The following is a 22,933-nucleotide window of genomic DNA, read 5'->3' as shown; positions in this document are numbered from 1 at the left end:
CACAGTATGCATTAGACGATCGCTGGGGCATCTTCATCGTCTGTGTCGTGATCTTCAATATTATACACTTCAAAGTTTTCCTTGTCAAACAGACCCACAAGGTTCTTTAGATGAAAGCCAAAACGAGCCTGGCAAACCTTTTCAATCGCCTGCCACCTGCTGGTTCCATGAAAGATCGAGCCTAGCTGCTCAAGTGCATTGACCAACATCTTTGTATCTACAACACCAAGCTCACTCGTTCCCACGTACTCCTCGGGGATCTTTTCGAGCTGATGCAAGAGCGTCTCAAGATAATGGATAGCGAAGTCGCTGTTTTTCCTCAAAAATGTTTCACTCACCAGCACTAGCCGTAGCAACAGCGTCCACTGAGTGCAAGAGCATAAATTCGCAAGCACAAGGAAAACCGCAAATGCCATCTGAAACTCAGCAAGAAGCCGCCTCGCCAGAGGAAAAAGCTGCCGTAGCTGCCACGAACGGTCCAACGCATTCCTCGTGACCTCCGCATCGCTGTGCGGTAATTCTCTTTCTGTCTCCTTGAAATTGATTATAGAAAAATTGAGTTCTTTCGTTGACTGATCATCAAACGTCTGTTTCGGGTTCTTCTCCTTCAACGTCGCCTCTAGCACCTGATTTTCCTCCTTCAGTGGCGTGGCCGTAGTAATTGTTCTTGGAAAAGCTCCACCAACCTCAACCACATCGCTCTTCTCTATATGTTTAGTGAGCGCTAGCCATGATTCGTGGTTCTCTGGATACAGCACCAACAAAGGGTACTCCTGAGCAATCTTTTCCAAGTCAACACTCTTTGCTCTAAACTCTTCTTGTTCACAATCCCAGTCAATACTCAAAATGTCACCGTCCTTGATTTCAAACCACCAGCCTGCTCTCATGGATTCTCCCTCTAGGTAGTGGAAAAGATGGATTCCCGGGGGAATGACTTTGATTCCTTTGAATATGTGGTTGACATTGAAGAAAGCAGTATCAATTCCAATAATATAGTCGGGAGATCTCAGCGGAAGCAGCTGTATCCATAGCGTTCCCAAGGGCGGTTTGGCCATAGGTGATATATTTTTCGCACCCACATCAATACTACTACAACTACTACTTCTGCTACTACATAGAAAAGTCTTATGTATCCAGTACCCAAAATTATAGTAAGTCTAAATCGTATCATGTGAGGAGCTCGATGCTCTCGCGCTGTCTTCTGAAGTTAGCGTCCTCATCCACGGTTTCGTCGCCGTCGCCAATCTCAAATTCGCTGGCTACGCTTTCCACTATACTCATCTCATGTTGCAATTCTGAAAAGCGCAGCGTCACGAGACGTGAGAGAATGAACCTGTCAATGAATCCACACATTCTGTTGTTGTCTTTGTGTTCAGTGAGAACAAGGTGGTTGATATGGAGTCTTTCCACGATTTCAATTACTTGCTTGAGCGGCGTATTGTCCTTGACGATTATGATCGGTTTCTCCACTTCGAGTGTCACCAAATGCACATTGGCATATCTGTGAGAGAGATTCTGCTCATACTCTTCTTGTTCCGCTCTTACTTGTGGCGGTAGACTTGCCTGGAACGACACAACTGCAGATGTTGGTTGCGTGTTGCCTATGACACTGGCAATCTCAAGATATACGTGCTTTTTGGTGACATAACCCAAGCTGAGGGGCTTGTCGTCACTATAAATGACAGGATAACCTTCATGGGCGTCTTCCGAAAGGAATGCATAAAGTGACGATAACGTGTACGGCTCATTGGGGCATATGTAAAGCTTTCTTGTCTTGGGCAATGGCACCATTATAGTTTTAACCGTAACATCCGGAAGTCTTGCCTTGAATGTTGCGGAGAGATTGGCGAACGAGCAAAGCCCATGCCCTTTGTTACTGTTGACCTCTCCGGTCTCGCCAATATGGTTGAACTCAGTGCTCAACCATGCATCGTACACGTTCTCCACAGAAAGCTGGTCGTTGACAAACTTTGAGGTAAGCACTGCAATCATAATGGGCAAGACATATGAAATTGCACCTGTGAGTTCGAAGATGATGACAACGACACACAAGGTCAATTTTGTTATGCCTGACATGAAGGCTGCTGCACCAACCACTGCATGAGAAGATGGAGACACGAGACAAGACTTGGCAGTGCACGTAGCTAAATAGTCGCCCTCAACAGCCTTTTGGATGGCTTGCGAGATGATTCCCACAAATCTTCCCACGGTGCCACCTAGCACTAGTGATGGCATCAAGATACCTCCTGGAAGCAGTAGTCCGTACGCATAAGCCGACAAGCAAAACCCTTGAAGAAGGATGTAGATTAATTTGAAAAGAGTAATCACCGTTGATGGCTGACACATGAAGTTTTCTGAATTTGATTCTAAAGAAGAATCATCCTTTGGACAGTCCTTGAACAAAATCTTGAGAAAAGCTCCTAATGGCATTTTTGTAAGCGGAACAGTGAATGTAAGCAAAGCCGTGGCTATGGCTACCAAAAACAACTCAGCGTACCTGCCGTTTTTCTCTTGAATGCGACAGAGCACCGCTAGGCGTTTCCAAAGTCTCTGCTTTAAATGAGGATCAGAGAATTTGAGGTACATCTTCGTGTACAAGTGGCCGAAGATTCCTCCTAAGACACCAAGAAGCAAGAAAGGGATGATCTCCAAGAAGAGCCAGCTGAAGTTACCAAACAGAACCTCAAAAAGGTCCTCTTCTTGAAAGTTTTCTCCGTCAGTGAAGGACCTCACACCATTGAGAGCCACAAGTGCCACTGTAGCCGAAACAAACGAGTTCCACATAATTTTTGTCGGCATAAAGTAGGAAGGCAAAAGCTCCACAACGAAAAGGACACCACCAATGGGAGAATTGAACGCCACAGCAATGCCTGTAGCGGTTGCAGCGCTTAGGAGCTCACGACGCATTCCTTCCGAGGCATGATCCCTCAAAATGGCATCGAAGCAAATGGACAAGATGCAACAAGAGATGTGGACCAAAGGGCCCTCGATGCCTAGCCAAAATCCTGAGCCCACCACCAAGCTCAAACAAATAATCTTATAGAGAAGTGTTCTTGCACCCAAATAGCTTTTCAAGTAGTAGTTGAAACCCGAAATAATTAGCTTCAACTCAGGAATACCCGACTGTTTGATCATGGGCGCCCTGTTCATCGTAAGGTAGCCAGCAGTCATTGAAAACACCAACACTAGCGATAAATATATGGGAAATCCCAAAATGCCGCTGACAACAATATTGCCAGACCCAGAGATAATTTGCAGCCAGTCGTACCAGTGGTCTGCTGGACAAGTCAGGTACGGATTGAGTAAAGACCAAGTATCTAGTGAGGAGAAGCATAGCCCTTTTCTGAGGTCGTTGAGGAAAACTGAAAACAAGTCAATGATCACTGTGGCGTATCCCACCAACAACGAGAAGCCTATTAATGTGAGCCACTTTTTCAGAGACAATTGACTTCCACTTTCTCTGTTGGACTCCTTCATCCAGTCTATGTAAGTGTTATTTTCATAGTGACCCTGGAGGGGCCACTTTTCTCTTCCCGTCCGTGGCGTATATAGGGGGTCATGATACCGGATAGTGGGAATGATGTCATCTACTTTATCCATGGCATGGGAATGAATAGGCTATAGTTGAAGTAGTGAGTAGTTGCAAAATGTCCGATCTGGAGAAATGTACAGGTAGTAGTATACAGGTGGGGGCAGGAGAAGACATAAACAGCCCAGGTAGCTCATTGAAAATTTACGGAATTTTGGGGTGTAGCTTCGGAGATGGCTGATCTGACAAACATTTGAACGTTAAGTTTGATTTGTTTCAGTTATTCTCTTTGATATCTTTCAGTCACCACACATGGTCTTTTGCAACCATATACTTGAGCAATGCGCGAGTATCATCATACAAAAAAACAAGAGTAAAAAATCATCTACTCGTCAAAAGCAGGCATTGCCTACACATATTATATAAGAGTAACCTTTCCAATTACTCATTTTACTATTCCACATTTATGTCATTCAGTTTGAACCCTCTGTCGACGCTCAATTCGGCGTCGACTTTGAATCTGGCCAACTCCACTAGTGCTGCCACTGGTCAGGAACTTGCCAACGACGTGCTTGTGGCCAATGGGCCCGAAGACAGTATAAGTGATTTGTCGTTTTCTCCTCAGCAAGAGCTTCTCGCCGTGGCCAGCTGGGACAGCAAGGTGAGAATCTACGAGGTTGATCCTAACTCGGGTCAGAACCAGGGGAAGGCGTTGTTTGAGCATGAAGGCCCCGTGTTCAGTGCTCGATGGTCCTCAGATGGAACAAAGGTTTGCAGTGGTGCTGCGGATAAGCAGGTGAAGCTCTTTGACTTGGCTTCTCAGCAGGCCCAGCAGATTGGTGTTCACGATGCTCCTGTGAGAGCAGTGAGGTTTGTTCAGTGTGGGCCTACCAACACCGAGGTGGTGGTGAGCGGATCGTGGGACAAAACGTTGAAATACTGGGACACAAGGTCTCCCCAGCCGATTTCCACGATCAATTTGCCAGAAAGGGTCTACTGCATGGACTCTGCTCAAAAGCTTTTGGTTGTCGGATGTGCTGATAGACACGTTGCTGCCATCGACCTCAACAACCCCCAGCAGATCGCCAAGTCGCTGCAGTCGACGTTGAAGTACCAGACCAGATGTGTGGCCTGTTACCCTCAAGGCAACGGGTATGCGATTGCCTCCATAGAAGGCAGATGTGCCATTCAGTACATTGATGAAGCTGAGCAGCAGAAGTCGGGGTTTTCGTTTAGATGCCACAGGAAGTTCCCCAATGGGCAGCCAGCCACAACCTCGGCACGGACCGTCAGCAACCAGGAGGTGCAAGTGTACCCTGTGAACTCGATCTCGTTCCATCCGATCTACGGTACGTTTGCCACGGCAGGGTCGGACGGAACCTTCTGTTTCTGGGATAAGGACGCCAGACAGAGGTTGAAGAATTTCCCCAATGTCGACTCCCCCATCACCGCCACTGCCTTCAACAGAAACGGTACGATCTTTGCCTACGCCAGGAGTTACGATTGGTCACAGGGACACCAGAACAACCGTCCGGACCTTCCCAACGAGATCAAGCTACATGCCACAAAAGATGACGAGATCAAGCAGAAGAAAAGGCGATGAGCATACAGCTGAAAAGGGTCTCCGCCCATCAAAAGGGCTCTGAAGAGGGAAGGTCTTAGAGAAGCTGAGCTAAGCCGAGGAAGAGATATCAGAAGGTGACTAGATATGTGCTCAAATGGGAGGTGACAATGAACTAGCCCTCTGGTGATGTGGAGGTTGCCTGTGTGGTATTGGGTGCAAATGCTATTTCAAACACATCAAGAAAACTTGAAATCAGCTTAGGCAGATGAAGGAAACAGCTTTAAGCTTGTACCGTATCAACAACAGCCTAATTGGGAATGGCATTGCTTCCGTTGAACCCCATGTGAACATTGTTTCTGGAATAATAATTATATAGAATTTTGCTCTCTGTGGAGTTGCGAACCCTGCTAGCATTCACTTAACGCGCATGGCAGAGACGGCAGAGAACACAACAATTGGCGAAAGGCTGATGGTGCCATACACACTTCCAGATTTATCACGATCAGAGAGAAAGCGACCAAAACAAAAAAAAAAAAAATTATGAGGCGAAAGCATCAGAATTCTGCCCGTGCACGTTGCCTCCAAACTGTCTTCGAACACTTCCTCCATAATACATAGGTATATATAATTTGCATCCCCCCACGCGGCGGCACCACCCCCAAAAGTTCGCCAGGGTTTCTTTTTTTCACCCGCGAAAAAAAGAAGCTCAGGAGCAGGGGTAGGGCCTCTCAGGCATTGGGATTTTCTGTCGAATCATTCCGCGAAAAAAACCACCCGCACCTTCGCACCCGACTCGATAACTTCCAAAGTGCAAGCAGCCTTCTTTTGCAAACGATCACTATCCTGAGCATCAACACACGGAAAAACCAAAGAACAAGCTGCTGATTTTCTTGCCATGAAACGCCAGCTCATTCCCGAGGCGTTCGTCAACCAAAAAGAAACCATCGACAAAACCTTGATCGAGGCCCATAACCAGCCTTCTTCCTACTACACCAGACGCAACCGAAGACAGGGTAACAACAACAACAACAATGTCAACGGCGGCGTCTACGGCATGAACCAAAATGTCAACAATATGAACAACATGAGCAACATGGGCGTCAGAATGTGGAACCAAATGCCCCAGGGCAACGCTGCCTCGGTGCCCCTTGGGGCGTCGTCGTCGATGAACATGGGCATGGACGTGTACGGGTTCCGTGGAGGTCAGAGTCAAAGTCAGGGTGCAGTTCCCAGTCAAGGCGGTCTTCAGAACAACGTTGGTGTTGGCGCTGGAGGCTTCATCCATGTGCCACAGATCTTCGACGACCAGCCGGTGCTGAAGCCGCTGGCGCTGCTGGTGCTGCTGAACAACTCGGACGGCAGCCCCGTGGACCCGCTTTTGGGCACGAAGACGATTAGCCCGGTGACGGGATCGCTCTTGCCGGGGCAAAACACCGCAGGCAGCAACCATAGCGGCGGGAGCATCAGCACTGGGAACGTTGTAGGCGGTGGCCTCTCGACATTTGATCCTTTTGAAAAAGACCACTTGAAGGACCCCTTGTGGCTGTTTAATTCATCTAATAACTTTTTGGGCGGCAACTTTGCTCCGTCAAGTAACATTTGGGGCGACAACAGTAAGACTGATGCCGCTGTTTGGGGATAGTCGACGCTCTCGATGTGCTCGAGAGTCGAGGTGACTCTAGGGATACTTTCGGGAGTCGAGGTGGCGTTGTGACGATGGCTTGGCCATGACCTCGGGTTATAAAAGCAACGGTGGGTTGCAAGGGACTTGACTACATATTCGGTGGAAAAAGATGAAAAAGATCGTGAATGTGATAATTTAAAGACCAGCCCTGGTGGGCGGGATAGACGCGTGACGTGGAAGCCGGACGTGGGACGTGGGACGTGGGACGTGGTCCCGGTGCTTATGTATTCTTTTCTTGTTTGCGTTTGTGTGTTATTACGGTGTACGGTGTCTGGTTGGCCCGGTGTCGGTATAGGATTGAGTAGATGGATAAATTCTACAGGTGAAGCGACGATGTAGTGTTTTGTGGGATACTTGTTCCACTAATTTTGTAGAAGCTAAAATTACTAGCGTAGACTAGGTCAAGTGCACGAGTCAAGCCACGCCCATCAACTAGCTGTCTCAGGAGTTCCGATGATGCTGCTCTGCATATACGACCACGACCAAGCGTCCATGGGCTCCATGGGCTCCAATGTAAATCGACAAACTCCAGGATTCTAGATATTTGAACCACATTTCAATAGAACAAGCTCTTCCAAATCCACCTGAAAAGCTTCGCTCTCTTCAGAGTGCCCCGTTGTCTAGAACTCTACAGCGTTACCTAGTCGTGGGCCCCAATTGTTCTGCATGTAAACGCCCATTGCCGTATTCGGCAAGAGTTCTCCAGAGGGAGATTTTGGAAACGCTTCAAAGTCTCTGAGGTGTCATGCTTGTCTACAAAAGCATTCCAATCTTTCCACGTTAAAGAGATTGTCGTTTTTAGTGCTGCCACTTTGGTGGTTGATCTTCGCTGCCATCTTCGTTGTTTGCAGCCAGCTCGCGGGAAGGCTTGGGCAAGAGAAGATCCGGACAGAAGTTGCAAACTGAGCCCACGACAAGGACCCAAGCGACCACGACAAAAAGTAGGCAAAAGAGTAGAAACAAAAAAGAAGAACAAAAGTTGACAAAAAGTCTGGCGATTTGATTCTTTTTATACCCTATACGCTCCAGCAGCGTAAATTTTCGTCTGGGCGGAAAAAACCACCCTCAGTCACACCGGTGCCGAGAGTCCCATAAGTGCTCAGAAGACAAGACAAATCACAAATACACAGTAGACAGACTATTTTGGTTCCCACTGTTACAAATCAAATCAGCTCCGACCTGCCCAAGTAGTCACCAAATTTCCCATTCTTTTTCTCTCCCCAACCTCCTTATCTCCCCCGACACTAGGCAGTCCCCTCATAATTGATGCTCAAAGTTCCTTCACCTTTTCCACACCCACTACTCACCCTCCAACCACACCCCCAACTCCCCCGAAAATTTAATCCTCACGCTTTTCTCTATGAGCCATCATAGCACTCCGCAAATCCACAACAAGAGGACCCCGGGTACGATGGCGCTGGACACCCCGGGGCAGTTGGGCAATACGGGCGAAAACTCCATCACTACTTCGGCCACCTCTGTGTCCCACGCCTTGATGGACCTGACCCAGTGTGTGCTGGACACCAATGTGTCGCTGTCCAAACAGCTTCTCAATGCCTACATCTACGATTTTTTGATCAAGAACACCTTGCCTCAGACCGCCAGGCTGTTTGTGTGCGAGGCTGACATTCCGTCGGTGCCATATGACCAGGCTCAGCATCTGCCCTCGAAACAGTCCAGCAGTGCCACTTCCCAAGCAAACCAGCTCTCAGAGGAGCATCACTTGCCCAGGGTGGCGCTCTCCATGGACGCTCCGCAGGGGTTTTTGTTCGAGTGGTGGCAGGTGTTTTGGGATGTTCTCCAGGCGAGAAACGAAAAGAATCCATCGTCGGTGGCCTCTCAGTACTACCAAATGCTGCTTATGAAACAAAGACATCACCAGGAGGCCCTGGGCATGGACTGGCTGCTGCTGGGCATGGCGCCTCGTGTCCAACAAAACCCGCTGGGTAATCCCCAGTTTGCAGGTGCTGGAGGAGCGGCTGGGATTGCTTCTGGGTCTAATCCGCAAATGCTGCAGTATTTCCCTCAGCAGGTGCCCATGCATATGATGGGGCCCCAGGGTCCTTTCCAGCAGAACCCCTCGGGCGTTCAGCGGCAGTTCCCTCTTGATCAGAGGCAGCAACTTCATCAGCAGCAGCAGCAGCAGCAGCAGCAGCAGCAGCAGCAACAACAACAACAACAACAACAACAGAGGATGATGATGGCGATGATGATGAAGCAACAACAGGCACAAGCGCAGCAAGCTCAGCAAGCGCCACAAGCCCTGCAAACTCAACCTCAACAAGCTCAGCCTCTGCAACAGCAGCTGCAACAACAACAACAGCTGCAGCAATCGCAACGTAATCAAGACAACCAGATGGCTGCTCAATCGCAACTACAAAACCAGACTAATATCTCTAATGGCATGAACCGCATGGGTGTTGCCTCTAATGGCATGCAGATTCCTGGAGGACCTGACGCTAGGGCGCAGTTCCTGATGGGAATGAACATGAACATGGGTATGCCTCAGCAGATGTTTGTGCCTCAGCAGCAGGGACCTCTACCTCAACATTCACAACAACACCTTCTGGTCCAACCGCAGCAGCTGCCTGGGCAGACGCCTCACCAACAAGCTCAACAGGCTCATAATCGCATCCAGGAACAGGCCCAGACTCAAATGAACAATCTAAGACAGCAAGCTGTGTCTGTCCACCAACATACCCCTAAGCAGCAGGGACAGCTACCTCAGCAACAAGGTCCTCACCAATCTGGTCCTGCTGCTGCCGCCGTGGCTGCCGTAGCTGCTGCCGCGGCCGCTGCTGCCTCTCAACCGCAATCGCAGGATGAATTGAATGGTAATGGAGCCAAGGGAAAGCAGACAAGGCCCATACGGCCCAGCTCTCGCCCCAACAGTGGTTTACAGCAGCAATTCAGACCTCAGAAAATGGCCAATGGTGGCATGTCGCCAATGGCCTACACAGGTCAAATGCTAAGACAGAGCCAGAACGGAGCTAGCGGCGTTGAACAGCCCCACAATCAACAACACCGTAACTCTAACGCATTGCAGGACTACCAGATGCAGCTCATGCTTTTGGAGAAGCAGAATAAGAAGCGCCTTGACATCGCTCGTAATAGCAGCGCAGGCGATCTCAACTCTATGTCGCAGATGCAACAAGTACAACAAGAGGGTTCCATGATGCAGCCTAACATGCAAGCCGCTCCTCCAAAAGCCTCTCCAGCGCCATCTCCCGTTCTCAATAACAAGAATCTGCCGTCTATTTCTAAAGGCAAGAGGGGGCAGACTGGCAAGAGGAACAGCAAGGCCGGTGCATCCTCAAACAATGCTAGTGGTGGTGTCAGTGGCAGAAATAGTGTTTCAGGAGCCAAGAGAGAAAATGTCACACCTCTTACTCCTGCTGCTGATGTGGACTCATCAAATAAAAAAAGAGAAGAAGCTCCAGTAGTGTCACCTGCGAAGAAGGCTGCAAATAGCAAGACTTCAATTAAAAGGGACGAAGAAAATAAGCCTAAAAAGCAGGAGGAGAACAACTCAGACATTATTGAAGAAGTCGATCTTGACAAGAAGAATGAAATGGATAATGATGAAGATAAGCTACAAGCATCATCTGCATACTTTCACGCCTCGTTGGGCGGTAATGATAAGATGGTATCTGTTGATATTCTTGGGGGTGCCAATGGCGAAAACAACTTCTTCAATTCTGCTGTGGCCTCTGGCATGGACGACGTGGACTTTGAATTCAACAATTTTCTCGATTCCGCGGACGCTGGTCTTAATGGTAGCATTACTGGCTTCAACTGGGGCAATCCAATTGAGGGAGGTGACTAGAAAAATCTGTTTTAGGTTCGGTCGAGAAGATTATGTGTATACGTGGCTGGTTTACTAACCGTCGACGTTTGATTCAGATTCTCTATTTGGTTTCAAAAGTTAATTTTAGTTCTTGAACTTTAGAGTACTTAATTATTTCCTGTTAATTTACGTGAAATTTCGGTTATTGATCATATTTCTCCACTGAGGTTGCCAGAACCCTTTTAAACCAGACATCAGTGTTGTGCCAAACTGCAATAAGTATCAATGACAATATGCTAACAAGAACAGCCGAGCTAGCTGGTGTGGCAGGGAATACATTCCAGCAGACTTCATGGGCAAAATAAATCCCACCAGAAACAAATGGGTTTAAGCCACTTGCGTAAAGCAAAAAGGGAACTTGCCAGCAGTACCAGGAGAGAAATTGGTAATGCAAAGATCTTGCGAATGCAACACCAATCACATTTGTTGATGAAAAGATAAGTAAAATCAACCTTGGTCCGTTTTGCTGGGATAGAAGGAGATTGTCCGCCGAAGCTGTTGACCTGAAGGGCTTTAATGCATCTGAAATAAGCATCTTCACAGACTTTCCGGTGACCTTTGGTGACAAGAACCTCGTGAAGACGAAGATCAATAAAACTGAAACATGGCCCACAAGGAGACCATTAGAGAACGCGTCAGAGAGAAATACTTCTTCGGAAACGAATTTCCAGTTGACAGTCCACTTGTAAAGGAACTTTCTTGAAAAGTTGAAAGCCTGTGTTAGGTATGTCCACCTGATGTATGAGGCTTCATCGTCCCAGAACAAGGGCAACAAAAAGCGCCAGCCAACAAGCAATTGAACCAATGGTATAACCAAAAGTACAGCAATGAACTGCACCATGTTCTCTCCTAAAAGGAAGTACGAGACAATTGCAAAAGCAGGAAGGTACATCAAGGCGTTCATCTTGATGGAAATGGCCAACGAGAACAAGTCGGCTGCAACAGCATTTGCCAAAAACACCATGAACCCGCCCATAGACTTGTACCAATACGATGCCTGCTGCAAAATCACAACGACGCCCACCATTGCACAAGTCGTGAAGCAGTCGTTGAATAAGCGCAACACATATATCAGTATAAGTCGTCTGCTCAATAATAGAAGGTACAACGGCCAAGGCAGAATGCCTTGCACCATGGTGTAAGCCACACATGACAAGGCCACTGTGAACGTAAACAAGTAGCTGAAGAAGAATTGCACACGTCTGATATTTACACCTCCATCTGCAAGCCAGAGCAAAAACTGGTAGACCTGAACGAATCCTGCTGGATACACAATGGGCCCCGTATCGCCCACAATCTTCGAGTAGTCCAACTCGCCAGCATTGACAAGGTCAATTTGCTGCATATATGTTGTGAAGTCAATCTCTGTGTATTTGACTTTCAGGATCACGACTTTGCCTGCTATCGACGCTAGGGCCACGATCATGGGCACCACTAGACGGTTGGATAACGGATCGTAGATAAGCGCTCTGATGCCGCTGTAGATATCGCCCAATACGTTGCCCACTGTAAGTTTTGGAAGCGGCCTTTCGGCTTCCTGGGGATTGTTTAGGTTGTCATTGCTGGCATTTTGAGACCTTGCTTCAACGGTCATGGTAGTTGAAGTTCGCGGTGATGATGATGAGCACGCACACTTCTGTACTTCTTGTGGATGTACTACAATTTTGAATACCTTTCTTTTCATGCTTCCTTTGGCTACTTTAAAAAGTGTCACCAATGCCCTTGACGAATCTAGATAATTGGACGAATATGTCTCTTTTTAAGTGTTCTTAAAACATCTCTCCTCCTCCTCTTGCACTCACGGCTTACCTCACCTCTCATCAGCCAAAACCATGTCTCGTATGCATCCTCCTCTCCATGACCATCATCTCTGACACTGGGTCCATTCTCCTCTCCGGGTAGTGTAATCTTTTCGTTTGCGTGGCCAATTTTGCTGAGCTGGGTTTGTGTTTGCAAGAAGGGAGACTCAAAATGGGTCCAAAACAAGCCAAAGGTCTTGGACGAGGCCCTCACAGCCTCAAACTCCTCCTCTTCTTGCTGTTGCTGTTTGAGAGCGATCTGCTCGGCGAGCTTCCTTTGCTCCTCTTCGTCGGCCTGCTTTTTTTCCACATCGATGTCCTCGTCAGACTCATCAAGTCCCAATTTGAATCCACTGTCAGCAGCAAAAAGATCATTCGTAGGTTTGCTTGGTTCGAACAAAGACCGCAAGGTTTCTGTCTCATTCTTTATATCAGTAACGCGCTCCTTGTTCTTTTCATGTTGCTCGATTCCGTGCTCCTCGTCATAAGTTTTCTTCGTCGCCTCTGTAGAGTACTTTTGGCCCATACCGTCCATCTCGAGCTCGTTCCCCTCGTCATCCTCATCGAAATAAACTTCTGTTTGAGGTCTCTCGTGCTGCAGGAGGTACTCTTGTAAAGACTCACCGCCTTGAGAGGCTGCCTTTCTTGATTCCTCAAAACGTACGACACCCTTGGTCTCAAAATCGTACAGCTCAACGTTCTTGCGGCCCTTACTATCAAGAGTCACCGCGTCCTCGTCGTCTGACTTCTCGTCAATAGCAACAGGTTTGTCGAAATCAAACGTTTCGAAGAAGCGTTCAAGAACGTTGCTGCTGACATCTTTAGTGGCCACCTCTTCGGTAGGCTCGTGACGGGCTTCAACTCCATACCTTGCAGCTTGAGCTCCATTCACACCGCACTTATCAACTCTCTCGACAATGTGATCATCCCCTGATCTCCATGCACCATCTGAAAATTTATAAGTGAGCTCCGTGGCTGCTTTCTTCTCCACGCCCCATAGCTTGGTCTTATAGCACTTAATTTGTTTGAGCTCTCCATTTATGAGGAGCCTCATAGTTTGCTCTCGTCTGATGAAATGTGAGGCTGGACGAGGAGTGGTCCTCAATCTTCCCTTTATAACCTCTGCTCTACCGTTGGTCCTTGAATATTGCTGAGCATACGTTCCCCTAGGCTTGAGTGTAGCACCGTACGATAGTTTGCCTATAAGATCATGCGAGGGAGCCTTGTTTTTTGTGTTGGCGCTTGAACCGTTAAATGTATGTGGAGAGCACAGGTATCCCATACTCGAGTTGTTTGGAGCAGGAGAGCTTGTAGACGGTAGCATGGCCCCAGACATGCTGTTCACTGGGTATTTGGTATTTGCTTCACGGATTCTTTCTATTCTTGCAGCAGCAATGTTGGCCAGCTTTGCCAACACTGCATTGGATGTTTCTGGCCTTCCTGAGTCCTTCTTCCATCTTTGCAAGTAGTCTTCTTTAGCCAACGAGATTGTGAGTTTGCGGCCCATGAATAGGATTCCATTCAAAGACATCTTGAGCTTTTCAAACTGTTTGTCCAGGATTTCCATATCGACAAATGCGTAGTAGAAATCGTTCACTGGCTTTGTTCGAAGGTCTATGGAGCCAGTGACTTTGCCGAATTTGCCCAATCTCGCCTCAAGAGAGTCCTTGCACTCTGCAAGTTTCTGGGAAATGTTGCCTATGTGTATACGTCGGTTCTGGGGAAGGTCCATTTCGAAGCCACTCTATCGTCCGGAAACTTTCCTATGTGGTTGTATAGTGAAGAGGCAGATGAGCTTCGCAGGTATATACACTCCCAGCCAAAGGTTGCCAGTGAAGGGTGTCCACGGATGTAGATTTTGATGAGATGTCCAAAATCTGTTTAGTACCAATGTCTTTTGAAGCCTTAAAGGTTGCTGTATTGGTTGTGTTGGATTTTGGAAACGTTTGCGTTAGCTATTACTTTGAGCTGCCATGAGCAGATCGGCTGCGAAAGGAAACAGATGGGACCCAGAGTCAAAAAGAATGACAATTACAGAAGTTTGTGAACCCGTTGTAAGTTTTTCTCTCCAGCTGCCTAATTTAAGCTGGCTTGCTTTGTTGCCTATCAAAAGTATTCTACTATCTTCAAATGCCTACTTTCTCAGTACATAACATTCGCCAGGGCCGCCCTTACAACGTACCCTCAGACCTTTTGCTTGCAATGGATTCAATCTAGTTGCCTTCCCAGCCCAAAAAGGTCAATTGAATAAGTACCTCATAATCGTCGAAATTTAATCCATTTGCACAAGCCTCTCGAGCCTACCTTATCACACACACCTAAAGGATGCCACAGACACCTGCAATTCGCTTATGCGGCGCCCTGTCTAAGGTGTGCCGCTTACTCGACGGGTCGTTTCACCTGCTCAAATTGCTGGCTGGGGAAACAGTTCTGACCGATTAGGCACTCTAATGCCTCGGGTGTGGTTTGTGGCCATGATGAGAAAAGCGCTGCCGCAGCCACACCTTAGCCGCTGGAACAGTTTGGCAGGAACTGAAATATTGAGAGAATCCATGAACAAGGGTTTCTCTGCTTCGTAGTAAAATCGTGTTATTCTTGGTCCCTTTGTTCAGTTTCTAGTGCCACTGGCTAATGTCAATTTGACACTTCGGTGCGTCCCAGGCGGCTTAAGCGAGCCATTCATGCAGCCAGCAGCCATTTTTCGGCCACACTTTTGACAGATAAGATATGTGCCGTTTGACGTGCGGCCTTCCACCAAAAGCCATGATTCGGTAAAGATGTGCACTGGTAGAATTCCATAAATACCCCGGCTGTTGCCAATTCCGTCATTCCTCCGTCTTCTCTTTTCCAACATGAAGTTTGCTTATCTCCTTCCGGTGCTAGCCGGGGTGTCTCAGGCCACCATCTCGCTTGACTTCAATGTCTACAGAGGACAAGCTGCCAACGATCTTGCTGAAAGCCACAACCTAGTGTCTCGCAGAGCCAAGAGAGACGACGACACGTTGAATGTGGTCCTCGACAACGCCGCCACCTACTACATGACCACCTTGAAAGTTGGCTCTAGCAAGCAGGAAGTCAGTGTATTAGTGGACACAGGTTCGTCTGACCTCTGGTTCGCAACATCGCCTTGCTCTGAATCGCAATTGTTTGGGTACAAGAGAGATGAACACGAAGACGAGGAGTCGGTGACGCCAAGTCCAACAACAACGTCCATTTACACCGGCTTCATCACTGGGGCCGACTCGTTGATCCCCCAATTCTCGTCATTCGTCTCGTACGAACTTGCCCACAACCCTGTGGTGTCATTAGGCGAGAATGCTACCAATTATTACTTTGGTACCGAGGCTTGCACGGCCCACGGCTCGTTTGCAACCGGTAGCTCCGACTCCTTCAAGGCTAACAAGACCGAGGAGCCCTTCTACGTCTTGTACGGCGACAATTCGTATGCTCTCGGCTACTGGGCCACCGACAACGTTGAGATTGGCGGCACGGTGGTCAAGGGCCTTTCCTTTGGCGTCACCCCGTACACAGACTCGTCAACAGGTGTTTTGGGGATCGGGTTGCCGGGCCTCGAGAACTCGGTTCATCTCCTCCACCCAAACAAGTCTCATGAGTACGAGAATTTGCCATTACGTCTCAAAAACCTTGGTATTATTAAGTCCAATTCGTACGCTGTTTGGTTGGGCAAAAATAACGTTTCTCAAGGTAATGTTCTCTTTGGCGGCTATGACACCTCTCGGTTCACTGGGCCGTTGACCAAGTTGCCCATCATCAACGAGTACGCTGCCATTGGCGTCAAGAACCCCATCAGAACCAACGTGCTCTTAAACGGTATTTCAGGAAAGGACGTCGACGTGACCTTTGACGTCGTTGCTCTTCTCGACACCGGCACCACCTTGGCTTACTTGCCTCCATCTTACATCGAGCCACTTGCCAAAAAGGCTGATGGCGTCTACTGGGAAGGCCAGTATAATGTGTCTTGTGACTTGCTCAAGTCCAAAGAGGAAATTGCCTTCAAGTTCAGCGGAGTCGACATCAAAGTGCCATTTGGCGACTTGATCTTCCAGAACAATGGCTACGATACCTCAGAGGGGTGTGCCTTGGGCGTTATTGACGGCGGGAACAAAAGTGCCATTTTGGGAGACGTTTTCCTTAGAAGTGCCTATGCTGTTTTTGACTTTGACAACTACGAGATCGCTTTGGCGCAGGCTGCTGGGGAGGAGAAGCAACAAAAGGAAGGCTCTCACATTGTCACCATTTCAAGTGGCATTCCAAGTGCGTCGCCAGCTCCTGAGTACTCGTCCACAACATTGAGTGATGTCTTGTTGTACAACACCACCGGCAGTCTGTACTACTACTCCACCACGACCTTTGGCAACCACGTAACGGTGGCCGCCGAGTCTACATCTGCCAACGGTACCAACAACACCCACGCATATCCTTCCTACGATAGTGACTCTGGGTCTGGAAAAGCAGGAACTTTCTTTGCTGTCGTGCTTGGAGCCATTGGGTCGGCGCTTTCCTTCTTGTGATACAATAAATATATATGTATTGAAAAAGTCTCAAAACGTACACATACAATATACCTAGGTAGAGGCCCACAAGTCCTTCAAGCCCATGATGGAGGTGATGGTACCGGCGAAACCCACGTCTCCCTCGGTAAAGTGCAAGTAGTTCAAGGAATTGAGGGCAATGAACATGTCCAAGAAGTCCCAGATCAACTTTCTCTTGGCCTGGTAAATCTTCTGTCTAATGGCCTTCTCGTCATCCTTTTCGTCAGCAGAGGCCAACTTGGCGCCGTTGATCTTGATCAATCTAAGCGAGTTGATGACACCGGCAATAAGCCCAATAAGCCAGAATCTCGAGGCCCACAAGGGGAATGTGGCGAATCTCTTCTTGTCGACAAGACCCAACATCTTGATGAAGATGAAGCCGTCCAACGTCAAGTAGCCGGCGTAGCCCAAATTTCTGATCACAGTGGTGGTCAGCAACACAGAGTCCATGAGCTTATTGTCATAGGCCTTGGACGCCGCTTGCAAATGGTTCAAAGGTTTCAAGAACCTCATGCCCTTTCTGAGGAAAGTGGCCTGCTGCTTCAAGTCCTTGAACTTTTGAACGGTTTCGATGGAGAAGCCCTTTCTCTGCAAGTAGTAAGACAAGAACCTCGACAAGTAGGCCACCAATCTGAAGCACTTCTCACGCTTTGGTGTTGTGTCGATGAACTTGATGAACTTGTTCAACGTGGGGTGGTAGACAAGGGTATCGGCGACCATATTGGGATGAATGTGTTTCGAAAGAGTTGGTTGGTGAAAATGTGGATGTAATGTGTTTTGCTCGCTTTTGGGACGGAATATGGGGTATCCTGCTTATGATAATGGACAAACCGAGGGCACGGGTAGACGGAAGCGGACGGGAAGTTCCGGGCACAATGCTACTATTTTACACCAGAGATGATGAAATCTTGATTTGCAACGTCTACTAACGGTTAAAAAGAAGATGAGCTAGTCAGTATCTTTTAAGTTTACAAATGTCGGTCTTCTCCTTGGCCCCTGCTTAGCGAACACATGATTGGATCCGCGGATGCGCGGGGCCCCAGATTTTAGACTGTTTTCGATACACTGGAGTGCCTGTCAGAAGAATACACCACCTCGATCATGCTGACAATTGTGTGGTGATTTGTCAACCATTCTTCGTAGACGAGCAAATTGAAGACCATAGTGTTAACAATAAGTAGTTAAATGCTCTTTTCTTGTCAATTGTAGACACAGGGCAAGGATTGGGGCTGTAGAGTGGCCCATATTTAATTCGAACAATCTCCAGTGTTGGTTTCTGCTGAACAAGATTAGACATAAGTTGGTTGCAAGGGTCGTTAATCTCATGCAGCCATTATTCATACTGTGTCGAGAGAATCGCATGGTGGAAATTGGTGGAAAGAAAGATTTCGGTGGGGCACATACAATATTGTGATTCTCAATGTGGAATAATCATCTATCCATTCTTGCTTAAAAATATCTTCGAACGTGAAGATTGTATCAGTCTGGAGTCTACTCTTCGTCAAAATCCCCATTGGCTGCGAAATTTGGCACCGCATGTAACTCTATTACAGCAGCTTCACCGGTGGTCCAAAGTACATAGTCGTACCGTGACCTTCTCTCATTCCCGGTATACTTGACAATTACTCATGTGTTTGCAGATGTGAATATTCTTTTAGAGTTAGCAATGTGAACTTGAACTACAACTTATCCGAGGGCTCTTATCACAGGCCAGCGCAATATTATACAATTACCCACGCAACACAAGGTTTGTTGATGGGCAATTGCGTAGATCTCGAGGGAAGTAACGAAAGCTCCCTATATACTTTCATAAAAGGAAAGTTCATTTAAAAGTAATTTGGAGTAGATCAGGTATGCACTATAACTTCTCAGTGTATCCACAAAACCACCGGGTACTTACGAAATGTGAACAAAACAAAAACGACGACAAAAGATAAACGTAAAGTGACGTAAATAAATATTCTTGAGCGAACATTCATAATCTTTTACCCGAAAGTCACATTGTTCGGTTCTTTCTAGCAATTTTCACCGCCACCACAGGCTCCTTTAGCCACAACTATACTCATTTCGCAGCCATTTCTTCTACCGATTGTCCATAGTATAAAGCCAAACACAACCCACCACAACTGTCTAGCCAATGTAAATAACTAAGCAGAAACCCAAGCATCGTCACTGTTTGCCTCAATTGAACTATTTCCCTTCTTGCTGATTCTCAGTACTCCCATCTCCCTTTCTATCCACCCTCTCTGTCTTCCCTGTACTACCCTGGTCGCATTCGCGTAGATATCAAAACACAAACACTCAGTAACCTTCTTCTGCAGCTCCCTAACATGACATCGGTTCCCAACCATCTCTATGAAGATGGCAACACTACGGGCTACCAAAAGAAACAGACAAAGTCGATTCTCAAAAATAGAGAGAATATGACAATGCCCAACCCGTCCATGTCTCTTAGACACTTCGACACCGCATCCAGACTATCTAATCGAAGAGTTTCTTTTGCCAACAAAGTGAAGCTCCACAAGATTGACTTCGTGCCGCTGCATGAAAGTGAGAACGATAAAGTGCTGTCGGAAAATGAGCTTCAGGATAGCTCTTCTGAGGACGACGAATCGAGCAATATCAGTTTGAGTGCGCTTGAAAAGGATGCCTCAAGCATCGTGGAGCAAATGCGGAGCTCGACTGCCAATTATAGTAGTGATGACGAGGACCTTCCGAAAAATGACAATTTTTCGAGTCACAGTGCCGACGACGATAAGACAATGGACCTCACGGCTCTGATACGACAGAGACAGGAACAGGACATGGAGTTCACCGAACCCTTGAACGGAGACCAAAAGGCCGGCCTTTCGTATCCGCTCACCACAGACCATCACCACTATCTTCATGAACACGTGCATCAGCGCCTAGATCAGGGTGCTGATGGCGACTTGGAATTGACTATGGAGTTCACAAAGAACGTATCCAACTATTCTGTAGTATCTCATAGTTCCACGCAGAATGGCTTTAAGTTGGAAGCTCAAGGATCAATTCCTCAGGGCCAGCGCTTGGATTTCGATGGCGAGGGCAACGAGGAACTCACGATGGATTTTACAAAGTTTTTCAACGAGGCGTCTCGACACGATGCATTTCTGTTTGCCGGAGCAGAGACGCCTCCGGTTGGAAATGCTCATCTGACGAGCCTTGATAAGCATACAGAAGACAATGCCACAATGGAGTTCACCCATCCGTTCACAATTACACAGAATACCAAGCAGAGGGAGGGTCAGACCTCAAAGGACACTGATGACAACCAAGACAATAACAAAGAGACTGGAGGAATGCAGCAGGAGGAGACCAATGACGCGGAAGTTGTGGACCGCAAGGCAAAAGTTGCAGACCGCACGCTTGAGGGCGAAGATCAAACTGACGAGAGAGGAGTCGAATATAGCGTCGTCAATAACATCAGCGGAAATGAGATTGATGCTGATGTTCAACACAAAGCCACTTCACAGGATGAGCAACTGAAGGATGCTGAAGAACGGTGTGAAGAGACAATGGAGTTGACTGAGCAGGTTACAACAACGGGCTCACATAAGGAAGACCAAGAAGAAACCATGGAACTCACGGCTCTGGTGGCACCGACGGGCCCATACAAGGAAGACGAAGAAGAAAGCATGGAATTCACTGCTCAGGTCACGGCTACAAAGACGAAAGAGCCAGAGCAGGAAGCAAAGGACGATGTGACTCCTGATTATGACACGCATACCACACCCCCGATTCTAGAATCACCCCGAAGTGAAGATGCCAGGTCAGCCACTAGCCCCTCAAAACTAGAAAGAGATTCTGAATTTTCTTCTCGTTTGACAGCCGAGCAAAATCCCGAAAACACACCAGCCAGCACAAATCTGGAAAATGAAGTTGTTGAGCCTCAGAGCGTCGACAAAATCTTACATCACAATGTTGAAGACAATGAGAAATTCGATCACCCCACGGATGATCAAGATGAACCGGCAAATGAAGATTTGAAAAGACAGAGTGAAGCTTTTGAAGCAGAGGCTGTTTCTGAAAGTATTTCGAAACTGGATGAAAGTAAGGAATCGGAGAAGGAAGTACTTTCAGACATCAACGAGGCTATGCCAGCTCCATCACAAGAAGATGCTGCATCTGAGAACAACGTTCATTCACAACCAATGGAGCTTACACAACCAAGATCTGAAATCAAGGATGTCAGCAACATGAGCTCTCCACCTGCTAAGCGTAACTCTGAAGGCCTTGATGAGCCTCCTCAAAAACAACTGAAAAACAGTATTTATACAACAACCCTAGACATCCCATTGGCAGAAACGTCAACACTCTCTGTGGATGGGGTTGACGATGACATTGATGACCCCAATTATCAACCTGTTGAACTCTCAACCTTCCTTCATGATATTGGTGTTAAATTTTACGATGACTTGGAGATAGCTACAGACTCTGCAAACCGATTTTCACTTCATGACGACCTGCTAGATGTTTCTATGGAGGATTATTACAAATGTAACGTTCATTTGCCATTGCTTGAAGTTTACGAAATGAGCTGCAAGGAGCTTTCACAGAAAATTCAACAAGGCAAGGCGCTCTATCAGGAGATCAGTGAGCGGACTTTCAACGACAATCCTATGCTTTTCAAGCAATATTATTGTGCTTCTTACTATGATCAAGTATCCTTGAAAGCCGAATTTCATCGATTGAAAGAATTTACAAGGCATCAAGCTAAGCAAGTTTGGTATCAATGGCGTACGCAACTTATGCGGAACGTTCTTGAAGTTCAACAAGGCAATTTGGAGATACTCCAGGCTGACAAGAAGGTACTTGAAGAAGCCATCACGGAGATAGAGGATCAGAAGAATAGATTCCAAGAGGATTTGCAAAGGCTAAGAAGGGACATAACATCATTCAAGGAGATCAAAGCATCTTACAAAGAACTCGACTCCGCACAAATCAAGAATATTAAACTGCAACTTTTGAAACTTAATCAGACACTTCTTAATCACAGAGACGAGATCACTAAGAAGGAAGAGGAATTGGTCAGAGTTAATGAGGATATCAAAAACATCGATCTGTCTATTCAAATACAGCGTGACGAGTTGCGGAAGGCGGAAAGCAGACTAAGCAGAAGAAGACATTTTAGTGATAAAGAGATCAGAGAACTTGAGTCAGAGGTCAAGGCCTTGGAGAAAAGAGTCGGGCTTCAGTACCTTAGTGAGGTTGATCTGGACGTTGTTGAGTTTGCTTGCAACCCATATATCCTGGCAACCATCACATTCAAGGATGGAGTTCCTGCAAGCATCAGATTTTCTCGGAGGGATCATGGACAAGAGTCATCCACTGTAACACAAAAAGGTTTAGTTTTTGAAGACCTTTCCAGCCTTGCATTCTGTCACTTGCCCAAGACTGAGATCAAGCCTGAAGAAAACATCGCCGAATTCAGACGGATTTGGAACAAGATAAAACAAATCGATCATGATTTATATAGAGTTTCCTTGAAATACCCCTCGATCGTGAAGGTTAACGATGAAAGCCTTACGGTGTCGACAACTATTTATTCATTCAAGACAGGCACCGAGACAATTTACACGTTGGTGCTTGATGCTGAGGACTTGACGAAGTACCCTGAAAACCTCATGGTGACTGCGACTAGAGGAAGACGGCTGATGACCAATGGAGTGGAAGTGCCAGCATTTAAAGGTTTATCTAAAGGGCTTCTAGCGAAACTAGAAACTCCCATTTATGAATTATGAATTGGTTAATACTATTTATGATAATGTATATTTAATAGTGGAAGCTTTCTATATATCGGCCTTTAACTGTTGCAAACCTGCATGAAGATGCTTCTACTATGAAGAATCTTTCACTGATTAAACACTCGGTCTATATACACAAGAGCTTCCCGGTATCACCAACTCCACTCAAGAAGGTGCCTTTCTCTTGTGCTT

At 47.1% G+C, this 22,933-nt stretch overlaps 10 protein-coding genes across 10 annotated transcripts; 5 read left to right on the top strand and 5 right to left on the bottom strand. All coding sequences in view use genetic code 12, as the record gives it.

The window, feature by feature from the left end:
• Nucleotides 1-11: 11 nt before the first annotated feature.
• Nucleotides 12-1,055, bottom strand: CJI96_0001125 (uncharacterized protein; the record flags this gene model as incomplete). Its single annotated transcript, XM_029032482.2, has 1 exon — nucleotides 12-1,055. The coding sequence occupies one exon, from the start codon at nucleotides 1,053-1,055 to the stop codon at nucleotides 12-14; it is 1,044 nt and encodes a 347-aa protein (XP_028892797.2).
• Nucleotides 1,056-1,167: 112 nt separating this feature from the next.
• On the bottom strand, nucleotides 1,168-3,600 carry CJI96_0001124 (uncharacterized protein; the record flags this gene model as incomplete). The annotated part of the gene is made up of 1 exon (XM_029032481.2): nucleotides 1,168-3,600. One exon carries the CDS (start codon nucleotides 3,598-3,600, stop codon nucleotides 1,168-1,170), a length of 2,433 nt encoding a protein of 810 aa, XP_028892796.2.
• A 395-nt stretch (nucleotides 3,601-3,995) lies between these two features.
• GLE2 (RNA export factor) lies at nucleotides 3,996-5,132 on the top strand (the record flags this gene model as incomplete). Its single annotated transcript, XM_029032480.1, has 1 exon — nucleotides 3,996-5,132. One exon carries the CDS (start codon nucleotides 3,996-3,998, stop codon nucleotides 5,130-5,132), a length of 1,137 nt encoding a protein of 378 aa, XP_028892795.1.
• An 856-nt stretch (nucleotides 5,133-5,988) lies between these two features.
• CJI96_0001122 (uncharacterized protein) lies at nucleotides 5,989-6,735 on the top strand (the record flags this gene model as incomplete). The annotated part of the gene is made up of 1 exon (XM_029032479.1): nucleotides 5,989-6,735. The coding sequence occupies one exon, from the start codon at nucleotides 5,989-5,991 to the stop codon at nucleotides 6,733-6,735; it is 747 nt and encodes a 248-aa protein (XP_028892794.1).
• A 1,402-nt stretch (nucleotides 6,736-8,137) lies between these two features.
• Nucleotides 8,138-10,603, top strand: FLO8 (Flo8p; the record flags this gene model as incomplete). Its single annotated transcript, XM_029032478.2, has 1 exon — nucleotides 8,138-10,603. The coding sequence occupies one exon, from the start codon at nucleotides 8,138-8,140 to the stop codon at nucleotides 10,601-10,603; it is 2,466 nt and encodes an 821-aa protein (XP_028892793.2).
• Nucleotides 10,604-10,766: 163 nt separating this feature from the next.
• Nucleotides 10,767-12,218, bottom strand: CJI96_0001120 (dolichyl-P-Man:Man(5)GlcNAc(2)-PP-dolichol alpha-1,3-mannosyltransferase; the record flags this gene model as incomplete). The annotated part of the gene is made up of 1 exon (XM_029032476.2): nucleotides 10,767-12,218. One exon carries the CDS (start codon nucleotides 12,216-12,218, stop codon nucleotides 10,767-10,769), a length of 1,452 nt encoding a protein of 483 aa, XP_028892791.2.
• Nucleotides 12,219-12,355: 137 nt separating this feature from the next.
• NOP8 (Nop8p) lies at nucleotides 12,356-14,155 on the bottom strand (the record flags this gene model as incomplete). Its single annotated transcript, XM_029032475.2, has 1 exon — nucleotides 12,356-14,155. The coding sequence occupies one exon, from the start codon at nucleotides 14,153-14,155 to the stop codon at nucleotides 12,356-12,358; it is 1,800 nt and encodes a 599-aa protein (XP_028892790.2).
• A 1,120-nt stretch (nucleotides 14,156-15,275) lies between these two features.
• On the top strand, nucleotides 15,276-16,955 carry CJI96_0001118 (uncharacterized protein; the record flags this gene model as incomplete). The annotated part of the gene is made up of 1 exon (XM_029032474.2): nucleotides 15,276-16,955. One exon carries the CDS (start codon nucleotides 15,276-15,278, stop codon nucleotides 16,953-16,955), a length of 1,680 nt encoding a protein of 559 aa, XP_028892789.1.
• A 54-nt stretch (nucleotides 16,956-17,009) lies between these two features.
• PEX11 (Pex11p) lies at nucleotides 17,010-17,696 on the bottom strand (the record flags this gene model as incomplete). Its single annotated transcript, XM_029032473.2, has 1 exon — nucleotides 17,010-17,696. The coding sequence occupies one exon, from the start codon at nucleotides 17,694-17,696 to the stop codon at nucleotides 17,010-17,012; it is 687 nt and encodes a 228-aa protein (XP_028892788.1).
• Nucleotides 17,697-19,306: 1,610 nt separating this feature from the next.
• On the top strand, nucleotides 19,307-22,738 carry CJI96_0001116 (uncharacterized protein; the record flags this gene model as incomplete). The annotated part of the gene is made up of 1 exon (XM_029032472.2): nucleotides 19,307-22,738. The coding sequence occupies one exon, from the start codon at nucleotides 19,307-19,309 to the stop codon at nucleotides 22,736-22,738; it is 3,432 nt and encodes a 1,143-aa protein (XP_028892787.2).
• Between the last annotated feature and the right edge of the window lie 195 nt (nucleotides 22,739-22,933).

Source organism: Candidozyma auris, chromosome 1 (assembly GCF_003013715.1).
Source record: "Candidozyma auris chromosome 1, complete sequence".
Classification (NCBI taxonomy): Eukaryota; Fungi; Ascomycota; class Pichiomycetes; order Serinales; family Metschnikowiaceae; genus Candidozyma; species Candidozyma auris.
Note: the sequence above shows the minus strand (reverse complement) of the source record. Positions and strands in the feature narration are given on the sequence as shown.